At 34.3% G+C, this 14026-nt stretch overlaps 1 protein-coding gene across 1 annotated transcript; it reads left to right on the forward strand.

Annotated features, from left to right (window-relative positions):
* The first annotated feature begins 977 nt into the window (after window positions 1-977).
* On the forward strand, window positions 978-12920 carry LOC109099233. The gene is made up of 10 exons (XM_042768074.1): window positions 978-1071; window positions 4389-4637; window positions 6224-6628; window positions 7875-7931; window positions 8516-8649; window positions 8746-9024; window positions 9806-9901; window positions 10017-10168; window positions 11116-11198; window positions 11288-12920. The coding sequence occupies exons 1-9, from the start codon at window positions 978-980 to the stop codon at window positions 11156-11158; spliced, it is 1509 nt and encodes a 502-aa protein (XP_042624008.1). The 3' UTR covers window positions 11159-11198; window positions 11288-12920.
* The last annotated feature ends 1106 nt before the right edge of the window (window positions 12921-14026 follow it).

The following is a 14026-nucleotide window of genomic DNA, read 5'->3' on the forward strand; positions in this document are numbered from 1 at the left end:
AATGAATATTTGGGACAATATATCGATGCATCGCGATTCTTGGATTGATTTCAATTTTTTCCGAATGCGTTGCGAAATGATTCTGAGCTTAGTTTTTGCAGATGGCGCTCTAGGCTAGTTTTTAACCGCACACTCAAATGCTCACAAAGAAGTCTGAGAATGTACTTGATATAATTCTTTTATGACACGATATTAATGTAAACAGCCCACTGCAAACACCCTTGTACTTCTCTTCAACCTTTTCGAACTTTATGAATTATTATTTTATAGTAGGTTCAAGTGGTGTGTGTAAGGCATCTAAAGCACGCAATGCCATCTGCTGTTAAAAACGAAACTAAGAATCGATTCGCGAGAGAATCGCGACGCATTCAGAAAAATTGGAATCAATCCAGAATAATTTCTCGATTCACAATGCATCGATATATTGTCCCAGCCAATCAGTTAAAAAAAAATGTTGTGGGTGGGTGACATCTAGTCTTAGGACTACTGCATTCTGGATGGAAGGCAGTGCTGTAAATAACTTTATTGTATAAATATGCTTCTTGCATATTTTTTATGTGAAAAGTAAAATTGAATTAAATAATGTAGGCCAGTTCATAATTAGACTCCAAATATCTGTTTTGTGCTTCTCAATTTTAGGTTAACAATTTTGACACTGAACCAGATCACATAGGCCCAATTTGCGAGCATTCACTATTATGGCTTAAGATGTGTTTCGCAAACATTTTTTTTTTCAAATAAAGGACCACTTAGCCAATTAAAAAAAAAAAAAAAAAAAAAAAAAAAAAAATCTTGACATATTTGACTTAATGATCATCCCTATGCATGTAAAAATGCCATTTTAGTCTTCTGAAACCATGGCTAACTTTAAAAAAGAATGCCAGAATGCGCTTTCAAAAATATGCAAGAAGGCACTGGATAAGTGCCCTCTAAAATATGCCACTGTCCATAACATGATGTGCCTGGACACAAGAAAAATGTATTCCAGCCCTGACGAATGCCTACAGAAACTGAAACGCCTCATTGAGAAGTTTGTGCTGGACAAACAGTTGACAGGCGGGATATCTTCTGGTAAATTATAGAATAGAATTGCACTCACTGTTTACACACTTCCTCCCATTTGTATCAGTCAAGACCAATACCTATAACATTACCTGTAACATAAAATTCAACATGTATTCCCATTTCTGTGTACATATTTCATACTATTCACTGAATCAGGTAGAGGTAAAGTTATGTAGTCTACTATTTAAACAGGCCATTCCACAAAAAAAAGAAAAAAAAAATACACTTGTTTTTTTGTTTTGTTTTTGCGTGTGTTTTTTTTTTTTAAATAGGGCAGGTTGACATGACTTGAGTGCAAACCAATGAGCTACAGAACCCAGGAATTTTTCTTTGTAAAAATATTACTCATGAAAAGGATTAACATTAAGTGTGGATTGGTCTCTTTAAAAGAACGCAACTTTGCCTTTTATGTTGTGATGCTAATTTTTTATTCATACTGGCTCTCCTTTGTGCATTATTACAGGTGATGTGATTTCTCAACAGTTTGAGAAGGCCCTTTCCAATGAGGCCAAATCGCTGGAATTTGCAAACTTCCAGCCCTCAGGGTCCAGGATTGATATTCCTGTCTCAGAATCTCAGTTCCTACACTGATCTGTGGAACTTCTGCAAGAAGTTACTACTCCTCTCACATGGACAAGCTGAAGTGGAGCGGGGCTTCTCCATCAACAAAGAAGTGGAGACGTGCAACATGTCTGAGGAGACAGTTGTTATTCAAAGGCTCATCTGAGATCAAGTGAAAGTTTGGGGGGGGGGGTGACACAAGTGCCTCTTACAAAAGAGCTAATCAGTTACTGTGCATCAGCACGGAGCCGTTACCGGGCACACTTGGAAGAGGAAAAAAAGAAGAGAGAGACAGAAGAAAACTCCAAGAAAAGAAAGTCGAAGAGGACCTGAAAGAGCTAAAGCAAAAGAAAAAATCAATTCGAGAAATTTGCACATCTTTGGAGAATGATGCAGATAGAATGGCAGAGCAAGCCGAAAGTTCAGGTGGTAGTAAAATGGCCACATTGATCACAGAATCCAATTCTTTGAGGAGACGAGCTAAAGATAAACATAAAGAACTAATTGAGTTGGATGCAGAAATTGAAAACAAGATTGTAGAATTGACAAAACTGTCATGAGGGCTTTGAGTTTGGGAACTTAAAAGTTGAAGGTTTACATGTACTTTTAGTGATTTATTTGGATTATTTGCTGAATGTTACTGTCTGGGCCTAGAAAATCTGTTCCTTTTTTGTTTGATCAGCACTGTGTCTTTATAGGGAAGTCCGAAGCTGTTTCTCTATTATTTGTCATCCCATGTAAGCATGACTGTTTTCATGCTATTCTTTTTGTATACTGTTATACATGTATATCTTTGGATTGCCAGATTGTCATTAATCCCATTGTTGACCATATTGGAAGTCTGATGTCTTCACAGCACTGAAAGTAGTAGCTGAACAAAGCACTTTTAAATAAATTTCTGATCCTGATCTTTCCTACAATTGTCTGACTGGATCTTCATTTATTAGGTCTATGCATAGATTATTGAATGTGCTTGCATTTATCTGTGTCTGAAATGACATAGAAAACACTAATCAGACCCTGAACAACATTTTCTTGGGGGAGAACCCCCAAACCCAGCTCAAGGCTATTTGGCGGCCACATTTACCCATAATTTAGATCAAGTATGACCAATACTTTAACTTTTGTGTATTTGTGGGCTTTTGTAATGTCCTGGGGCTGTCTTCCATGTCTTTTTCATGAGGGGCCAGAATTTAGAAATTACCTGAAGTACCTAAAAGGCTGATAGTTTATACATAGTCAACCATGTCAGGGTTGTAAGGTCAATCAGCACTTGGTATAAAAGTTTTCGCGTCCCTTTGACTTGTCTTGACCGTGGCTCTGGTGAGTTGTGCCATGCTAATGCTTTGCCACATCATTCTGTGTTGTCGCACTGAACATTTTCCTGTTTTTTTTGTTGAGGTAAAGTCTTTAATTTTCCTTTTAGATGACTGTATAAAGATAGCCTATTCAAGGCTGTATTTCCTTATCACATTTCCTTAAATATATTAGATTTAATTGAAGTGTAAAATTATTTCATTAAGAAACGTCATGTTTGTGATTTTTGTTTTTTGTTCATTCGTCATTTAAATTAATAGGCCTATGTATTCAGAAACAGGTGCAGTTAGTCGCCGGCGTTAGTCGCAATTATTACAAAAATAATTTTTGTGAGGACAACTGGCAACGGCTGTTCTTAAATTCTTTAGACACCACACACTAAACGACTTTAAACACCGACTGAAAACACTGATTGAGGTGAAGGGTTCACTCCTGCATCATTGCAAGATTTTCAAAAGTTTTTTTTTACAGCTGTTTTTCTAACATTTTCTATCACACAACTGCAAATTTTAGGCTAACTGATTGGGTGAACACACACAAATTCACAGGCGTGACATGCCTGGGTAACACCTAATTGATAACACTGCTGAAAAAAAAAACATTTTATTTATTTTAGTATTTGAAATGTTATAATAGTTTTGTAGATTTGTTAAAATAGAATAAACAACAATTATTAAACAAATATTACACACACACACACACACACACACACACACACACACACACATACTGTACACAATTATACACACTGTAATGAATTGGTATGGCTATAATTATATAGCCAAAATAAATCAAAAGTCAGAAATAACAGGTTGAAATCTGATCAGACCCAGATGGATTAAGCTCTGATAAAGCATTACTGTTCATTTTTGTTACTTATTAAAATTTAATTTTAATGTTATGTGTAGCAGAATGCTTACATTGTCTTCAGGTTTGACTATAGTAATAAAAATGGAAAAATTGACAATTCAAATCAACATTTCAAAAAAAAAAAAACAATAAAAACCCTTGACAAAAGTGGTCCTTGAGAATGTCTAAATATATTTTCAAATACATATCCTAATAAAATTAAAAAATAAATTCTAAAAACTCGGGAATTCACAAGCTTCTCTATAGTGCTATACAGGCATCTAGTGGTTATACCATGAAATTACATGTTTTTCTTTCTTTGCTCTCACCAGGTGGCGCTAATCTGCCTTCAAAAAAATTGGATTTGAAAGGCCTAGTCTCTATTTATTCTAACCTACCTTCTGGTTTTTCCTGACTTCATCATCATGAGACTATCTCTGGTTTCACATCTGCTGGTGCTCATATCAGTCCAATAACTCATTAATTCACTTATTTATCCTCATTGATATTAGTGTTATTTAAAAATACAAAAATTACACACATTTTCAAATTTTTTTTTCGTTATGAATTTAATAATCTCTCTTTCTCTTTAACAGCCAGGGCACAATCAACAACTTCACAAACAATATTTCCATTAATAACAACACATTCAACAACACCTGCTACAACAACAACAACAACAACAACTACAACAACAACATCTGCACCAATACCAACAACAACATCTGCACAGACAACATTTGCAACAACATCTGCACCAACAATACTTACAACAATACCCACTACAACAACATCTTCACTGAGAACAGCATCTACAACGACATCTGCATCAACAACACTAGCAGGTAATTATGGACCTTTGAATTAGAATCAGATCTGTGGTTTGAACTAAACAAACCCAAGAAGAACCTCTGCCACATTTTTTTATGTATCATAGAAATGTTTTATAATTTAATGACAGCATGAAACAGAAGTTGCGATAGCCTTTCTTCAAACGTAGGGACTTGATTTTGTTCATTGGGAATTGATTGGATGTTTGTGGTTTGCAATTGGACGATCTCATATGAGTGACAGGTTGTTCTGCCTTCTTGCCTGTAAACGCCATCAGAGAAGAGAAGTCACTGCAACAGGGAGAGGAAATTATTTTAATCAAAGATTATGAGGGCGCGTGAATTAAATACTACTACTACTAATAAAAATAATAATGATGATGTGCATAGATATATAATTTATAACAAATACTGTAATATTTTAAGAAGAATTGTCATTTTTGATTTCTTGGTGAATTTAATGCTCTTTTTTTTTTTTTTTTTTCTTTATTAGGCATTACAACAACAGCATCAGCAACAACAACAACTGCAAGGCCATTGACAGGTAACTACAGAACTTTAAATTAACAGCATACATTCACATCATAATTACTGCAATAATGAGACTGCAATTTGTAAAAACCATTTACATCCTCATCAGACTCACATTCGGACTTCACAGTGCTGAGGAGGTACTTTTTTGGCATTGTATTTCAAAGCTTCTGCTTTACAGAAGAATAATAATGCAGAAGAAGGACTTTAACATTCTGGTTTTATCTCTGATTTCATCTTTATGAAGTGTTTGTTTAAATCTCTTATTTAATATATAATCAATAAAAATATGTAATAATCACAAGCCGTGGATGTGAGCTGCTTATCATGGCCATATTGCCAGCACTGACAAGTTAAAGCTGTTAGTGATGTTATCAACCCAAATTTTGACTGGATTGATAAAAGTAGTTATTTTTGTTAGTTATAAATATTTAAATCAGACACAGAGATAAAATAAAGTGGTAAGATTACATTTATTTGATATTTAAATTTTATGTTCAAGAGAGAAAAAGAAGTTCAGATCTGCCCTGTCGGCCAATCACAACAGACTGAGCCATCTGACCAATCAGAGAACAGTAGGCTCATGGAAATGAGGGGTTTAAAGTGACTGGATTCTTGATTGAACCATTTTAGACACTGTATTATGAGAAAACTAAAGTTTTTTGACCTTGGATGCATTTAAACCTATTGTCGAAGACCTCCAAAGCAAAATTACGAACTTTTAAAATAGCATAATAGGGGCACTTTAATTTATTCCTTTATAAGATCTGGAATGGGATGTTTGGCTTATTGTGATCCATTAAAAATGGTAAATAAATATTAGGGGAACATTGTTATTACCATCATGCAAAATTGTCAGTAGGGTTGTTGGGTACTCAATTGGTTTGTCTTCTAAATGAAGAGATGTTTTACAGTTTGCTGTGTATAACCTAAAAATTAATGGTAAGAAAAAAAGTTTTTTTTTTTTTTTTTTTTTTTTTTTTTTTTTTTAACTCCACTCCTAGGAGGAACATATGAATAGTAATTTCAATTATTACATTTTGTAATTGACTTTTTTTTTTTTTTCACAGCCCTCCCATATGATCCCTGCTATAACTACACTGTGCTGGATGATTTACGGAGAGCAACCAACAATCAATTACAATCATCATATTACGCTCGATATACCTCTAAATTATTGTGTGACACTGATGTCAACTGGGTCGGCTGGTATCGTCTCTTTATTCAGGGTCAGAGTGTTCAGTTGCCAGACACATGTGTTGATCAGTTAAGCTGCGGAACTCATGCCCCACTGTGGCTGAACGGAGCACACCCACGAATTGAGGATGGGGTGGTGACCCGAAGTGTCTGTGGTCACTGGGGGAATAACTGCTGTGGTTTCCAGTCGAATCCCATTAAAGTGAAAGCCTGCCCAGGAGGTTATTATGTCTATGAGTTTGTGAGACCAACAGTCTGCTACTTGGCATACTGTGCAGGTAAGCATATTTAGCATTCGTGTAAAGTATTACATTTATAAGTTGTAAGATCATCTGTCTGTTTTTTGCAAAAATCAATTTAAGAGGTAAACAAACAGATTAACACTATTAACAGCAATTACGCAGTCAAACTTCTAGCAAAATGTGGTAGTTCTGTATGTTGTTTCAGGGTTAGCATAAACAGGTGAGTAAGAAACCGGATGTGTGTCAGTATTAGGTCCATGCATTTGGTCAGAAACAGCAGCCAATAAATACCTGTTTCTGTCTGCTAATCTTCTGCACCTGAATACTGATATTTGTAACTGTGTTTTGCTGTATTCATCTATGCTTGTAACTTGTACTACTACTACTGCCTTTATTTAACCAGGAGAGAACCTCACTGAGATTAAAAATCTCTTTTACAGGAGTGTCCTGGCCAAGATAGGCGGCCCAGTTATATAAATACACATATGACAAACAACAATACGTCACAACAGTAAGATATCAATAAAATACAACACTAGAAACATTTGCAAATCATTAAATCATTTTCCACTGCACGCAAAAGTATTTAAAAATTACTAAAAGGCACCAACTGATTTAGCCGCAATTTCATTTGAATAGGGTTCCAGTCTGACGGTGCAGCATATTCAAAAGCAGTTTTACCTAGATTAGTTCGAGCTGAAGGTACATGAAGATTATAATAAGACTGGGAACACAATGAATAGTTACCAACTACTTTTTGTTGAATCAAGCAACAGATATAGGATGGCAAAAAACCCATAATTGCTTTTTAAATCAATAAGTAACAGTGCATTTTCCTTCGAACAGCAAGTGAAGACCAGGCAACTGTATTATATAATGTACATTGATGTGTAGAAAATTTACAATCCGTAATAAATCTTAATTCACCGTGATACACAGCTTCCAAGGAGGCAAGAAGATAAGGAGAGGCATGCTATATACTACATCCCCGTAGTCAAGAATCGGTAAAAAAGATGAAACAACAATGCACAAACACCAACAGACTAACGAGCCGCCATCTTGTGTAACTGTTCTTGTTTTATTACTAACTTTATTAGTTAAGCTAGTAGTTTTTGCTGTGTTATAGAAGTACTTAAAGTAAGCTTCTTTTTTTTTCTTTCTTTCTTTTTTTTTTGCTGATCCAAAAAATGATCCGATCTGTGACTCAAAATCCGTATATGATCTGTACCATGAGTTTTGTGATCCATTGCACCACTAATAATTAATATTCTTTTTTTTTCAGACGTTAGGAATATTAGCATCAATAATCATACTGTCACTCCGGAGCCAACCTTGGCAGGTAAATGTAGTTTGCTATACCTTCTACAGTTCTACTGACTGCTGAATTTAGGACAGAATGTATAATGAAAATCCATGCCATTTAGTAGCAGTGTTGGGGAAAGTTACTTTTGGGGCCGGGCATTGTCATGCAGCAGGAAAGAACCCAGGGCCCACTGGTCCATCATTAGGTCTGACAATGGCTCAGAGAATTTATCTTCCATGCCCCCAGATTTTGGTCAAAACTAGGGACAAATCAGTCAGTAAGGATAGGGAAAGAGCATTTTCTGTGGCCACTTCCTACAAAACCATTCCATTTTGGGGTTGTCTTCTTGTTGCCTCTCCAGTGCATCTGTTGTCACTTTCATTTGCACTAAAGCAGGAGGAACTGATTCAGAATCACTTATGCTTCCTAACCGGACAGATTCATATGCATAATGTACAGATTCTTCATTTTGGTTTTATATTTTTATATTATCTTTATATTTATTAAAGATTATAGTGGTTGAAAAATGTACTGCCCTAAAAAGTCATCATCATCAAAAATGAGCCTCATAAATCAGTGTAAAAAATATATATATATTTTTTTATTCATTCTCTTGGCAGCACCAGCAATATTTTATTTATTCGGCTCAGCAGCAGGAGACACATACAATACTGCTGTTGAAGATGGAAGCTCCTCAGTTATTCAGCTGTTGAGTCCATTTCTGTTCTTTGGCCGCACATACCAGCAGATTTATGTAAGAATTTGACTTGATTCTTAGTCTAAATGTGCGGTGAATTCTTTATAAACTCATCTGCGATCAGTGATTTTGACAGTATTTCTCATGTTTCAGGTGAATAATAATGGACACCTCACATTTAACCAAGCTTCAAATGAATATGTTCCCTACTCATTCCCCGCTAACAGAAGCCAAGATATAATTGCTGGTCTCTGGACTGATCTTGACAACCGCCTGAGAGGTGTAGTTTCATATCGTCAGTACACCAGTGGAAATGTCCTCACACGGGCCACTCGGGATATAAACACACATTTCCCAAATCTGTACTTCACTGCCTCTTGGGTGTTTGTTGCAACGTGGAATAAAGTTGCTTACTATGCTTTGACCAGTACAGTAAGTTTGATATTCTTCTGAAATGTGAATGCTTTTACTTTATCCATAATACAATGTAAAAATGCTTTATTGAACTCCTTATGTTTTCATTATGTTCATTATCCAACTTATTACATGGCTGTGTGCCACATAAGTAAATAATTAGACACGGAATTTTGATTTGAGTTTAAATATTTTAGTAGCTCTTTAAACGCAAAGCTTCCACAAAAACGGCTTTAAGCTTAGATAAAGTTCAGACAAGATGGACATTTAAGGCATAATCTACAGTCGTTTCACTAATTATACAGCTTTTCACCACAATAATAATGACAAGGACATAAAATGTTATTCGAGAAGAAAGCGTTTTAAAATCTTAAATCCTTAAATTTGTTAGTGTACAACAATCACTCTGGCAACAAACCAAACACCTCAACAATAATACTGCAGGCCTACTATTAATACTCAAGTCCTCTTGTTTCAATTTACAGTAAATACAGTTGATAACTTAAGCACAAGATAATAGCAGTTACTGATGACACAGTTTGATGGTGTGTTATGCGAGATATGAAAGATGGTCAAATACCTGGATTATTGGAGTGTTATTCAGCGTTGCTAATGACGACGGTTGCCATCACGGAATAACAAACCTCAGAATGTCACTTATGTATGCTGGCTAGCTAACCTCAGGAACTCCAGTAATGTTAATGTTCCAGGGTGGACCAATCAGAATCATTCCAGAGAGCTGTGTAATGTTAAACAGTTAACACTAAGTTTAAAGTGATTATCTTTTTCAATCTTTCAGGAAACTTCATTTCAAGTGATTTTAATTTCAGGCAGTAATTTTTCATTTATTCTGATGAATTATGGTGACATTGCTGTAACAGGACATCCAGTGCAGGTAAAAGAAACATGTTTTCTGTATAGTGAACAAAATGTTACTATTCACTACTGTATAAAAGTTCATGTCCTGTATAAATACTATTTATATGAATAATGTTTTTACACACTTTCAGGCTGGTTATGACACGATAAACTCCACACACTACTTTGTGATTCCTGGATCAAACAATGGGAGCTCCATCTCAAACCTCAGGAACTCCAGTAATGTTAATGTTCCTGGTCGATGGGCCTTCAGGGGTGGACGGTGGATCAAAGTCAAACAAGGGTAACCTTACAACACATTACCACAGTTTGTTCATCATCACAATGTGTTATAACCAGAAATTATTTTACTACGGTGGCCGAGGGAGCTCAACGCGCAAAAAAACAAAACAAATTAAGAAAACACCTTCATCAGTTTGACAGCACATGCACCGAAAATACTCACAACACAACCAAATACAGAAATATGCTGTTAATATGCACAGTCCACAAAGGAAATGTTTAAGGGGAGAGCAACAAGTGGCGTACCTGGCCTGGACATGTTTATCAATGTCTGCTCTGAAATGTGAGATTTTTGTTTATTTTAACATTCTGATCTTTTTGGATATCATTAGTCTAAATAAGCTGACGAAATACACAATTACTGTAACTGTGAATACTTATGTATGCTGGCTAGCTAATTTTCACAACTTCCCCTACGAAAATAAACCATATTTAAAAAAAAAAAAAATTAACCATATTTTATATTAAAAAAAAAAAAAAAAAAACCAAGGTGACCACAGTTTAACCATGGTATTTGTACAAATGTGGTTATACAAATCGTAATAAATATGCCCCCCCCCCCCCCAAAAAAAAAAGTTACTACACTTTTATTATAATAAAAACCATGGTTATTTTTTGTAAGGTTTGTTGGGGTCCTCTTGAAAACATTCCTGTTGTGGTCTGCGCTACTTGCTATTCTGTATTTGATCACGTTGTGAGTATTCGCACCACACGTGTTGTCAAACTGATGAAGATGTTCTCTTATGTTATGCTTTCTTAAGCTGCAGTGGACTGAACTCTCTCGGCTGCTGTATTTTATAAACCAATGTTATGACACGTCCCAACACAACAAACAAGTCAAACTTGATTTCACCCACTTATAACTTGTTTCGTTTGGCTGTACTAGAAACCAACACATATGTACAATATATACACATTCAACAAATAAATATGTGTGTTTCCCTTTAGAGTACATCACTGGACTTCAAGCAAAACTTTCCTCATTTTCTGACCTAACAGATACTGGAAACATTCAGACCGTTTTACAGCAAGTAAGACAAAAACATGACTATTCATACAAAATGCGTTGCTAATAGACAACATGGAGAAAATCTGATCTGTTTGTCCATCTATGTTTCAGATCAAACAGGAGCTGGTCAAGTACGGTCTGCCAAACAGCATAGAGCTGAAGTTAAGAAAAGTACAAAAGATAAAGCCGTAATATCAGTCTGCTTCAGGAAAAGAAATAAAACCGTTCTGTTCACTTAGTGCCTGACAGCAAATATCTAACTGATCTTGTGAAGACTGAGATTAATGTGCTTTTTATTTGAAGCTTTAAAAGGTGGAAGGAAAGTCCAAACAAAATATACTTCAGTACAAAAAACTGCTAAACTTTGACATATGTTCATTTTTTATTATTACAATAATGATTTTATAATCTCTTAACATAAATCAAAAAAAAAAAAAAAAAAAAAAAAACTTGTGAAAAGATCTATACTTATGTGAAAATGGAAAATGGGCCATCGAGTAATGCTTTACAGCCATCTGGTGAAATTTCATGTTTTTCTAATTTTAAAAGTGTTTGTTTTCAAGTACATTGAACCAATTCCCCATTATGCTATGGCACATTGGCCATATTATCCCCATGAATTAAAATTAGGAATGTGGGTCTTTCATAAAGTGTATTTTACATAAAGCTATTTAAAATATATTTTAATTTATTTATATACATGTAAAAAAAAAATACCATAAATCCTCCCAAAAGTGCACAAATGTAGAGCAAAATCATTAATAAACCGAGTAAAAAATTACATTTGTTTTTAAAAAAGCATTATTATCATATTTTTTTTTTGTGGGGGCCCAAATAGCACGAGTGTATACCCCAAACGAACAGCACATAAGAGTTAAAGTGGTCTTACATTAGGTACAGTATAGTGGTTAAGATGTATAATGTATTGACATCCACCCTAGGTTACCTGCACTTATAAGAGTTCATTTATGTGACAATATCCATTTAGAAAAATCATTTTTTTTTTTTTTTATTCAAATCTTTTCAATGAGTCAATTGATAGATGATTACAAACCTAATCTGAATGATCTGATCACAAATTGACTAATCTGTTCCTCAAGTTAAATTTTGGCTGCAGTGATCTGATTCATAAACAACAACAACCAACACATATATTGCTAATTTCTCTGGACTCTGGTTTTAGGTGAACTATTTTTTCTGTCAGGTTGAAAACTGCATTTAATGTTGATATGCCTATTTGTCTCTTGGGACCCAGTGTGTTCTGAAAAAGGAAATGTCACTCAACAGGAAGAAGAACTCGTTATGTATAAATTCAGCATGCGCTTTAGCAGTTATCACTGATCCTCCTCTTCTCTTTGTCTCATTGTGCTTTGTGTTATCACGTTAGCTAACCACTCTTTTGTTTTACCCAAACTTACGTAAGAAAAAACATACCATTGCATACTTTTGCTTTTGCTTTTAAACACACTGAATAGTCTCAGCCATGAGAACATTCAGAAGTACATTACAATACTGAATGTAAAATGTTTAAACAACTATGTAAATATTAGAAATAGACATGAAGCTTGACAAGAAGGAAATAACCTAATCATCACTCGAATAATACCGCAATATCATTTACTTCATTCTGAAATGTTTAAAAGCATCTTAATACTGTATATGGGCTAATAAGTGGACAATACATAAAAAGTGGAATAAGTGGAAGATTACATTATAATTAAAGATATTAAAATAAATACATGAAGAAACTGCCTGTTCTGATATGCCAGTCTTTCTATGCATTTTCTTTTATATTTCTGGTTATCATTTTAATGTCAATAAAATTCAAATAATCAACTTTACTGAGTACAAATGTTTATAGTGTCTACTGTATCTACTTTATCTGTATAATGCACACTTGCTTCATCTAGAAATACAAGTAATTATGTAATAATTGGCAAGTTACAAACAATTAAATGTGCTTAAATTACGTTAAAAGTGCTTGAATTTAATTAAATTTAACAGAACATTAAATCTCATTTTGAGCCACTTGAACATTGAACAGGTGGAAATAAATCTGTCAGAGCAGAGTTTTTTTTTTTGTTTTGTTTTTTTTTTGGTCATTTTTTGGCAGATTATGACATTTTGTCAGTGTATTGCAATCATTCAGTCTCTGACCAGTAATTCACTTAACTAATGAAATAATTACAAAATGTTTGTAAAAATGCAGTGTTATTTAAAGAAGCATTGAAAAAAAAAGTAGCATGTGTGAAAGTGAAAGCTGTTCATGCGTCAGTTGCTTTATATTTAGTCTGTGTGATACTCATTCTGTACATTCTTTGGGAATGAAGTCACTGTCTACTGATATAAATGTTCTCATAATTCATAAATATATTAATTATTATAACTAATATTGATTCTAATATATAACTTATATTAAAATTGTTTACAAATAAAGGCTTGTGATAAAGTCTTTACAGGTAAAACCTAAATTCTAAACATTATATATGAAGTCCTATTGTTTGAATGTTTTTGTGATAATTCCTGGCAGTGTTCCAATGAAAACATATTTTCTTTTATTCCAGGAGATGTTCTGTTGTTGAAACAGGGCCGGGACACGTTTAAAGGTCAATGCACACTTGCTGCATAGTAATTTAACCCACATCAGGTACAAGAGGTTGAGAAGCAGAGGTAAGTAAAATCTCTTTAATGTTACATTAATTAATATTAATATTAAACTTAATATTAATTAATATTAAACTGTATCCTCAGGTGTTTTTTTTTTTGTGTATGTGTTTGTGTACATAAGAATTTGCATTTGTGCTGTCAAGGTCAGATACACTGTCTATTCACTGCATATACTGTAGGCGT

Source organism: Cyprinus carpio, chromosome A12 (assembly GCF_018340385.1).
Source record: "Cyprinus carpio isolate SPL01 chromosome A12, ASM1834038v1, whole genome shotgun sequence".
Lineage (NCBI taxonomy): Eukaryota > Metazoa > Chordata > Actinopteri > Cypriniformes > Cyprinidae > Cyprinus > Cyprinus carpio.

Excerpts from the sequence above, each read along its gene's own strand:
- LOC109099233 (XM_042768074.1), top strand. The coding sequence starts at position 978 with ATGTATTCCAGCCCTGACGAATGCCTACAGAAACTGAAACGCCTCATT. Across the intron at positions 1,072-4,388 it reads GACAGGCGGGATATCTTCTG|CCAGGGCACAATCAACAACT; the intron begins GTAAATTATAGA and ends TCTCTTTAACAG. Across the intron at positions 6,629-7,874 it reads CTACTTGGCATACTGTGCAG|ACGTTAGGAATATTAGCATC; the intron begins GTAAGCATATTT and ends TTTTTTTTTCAG.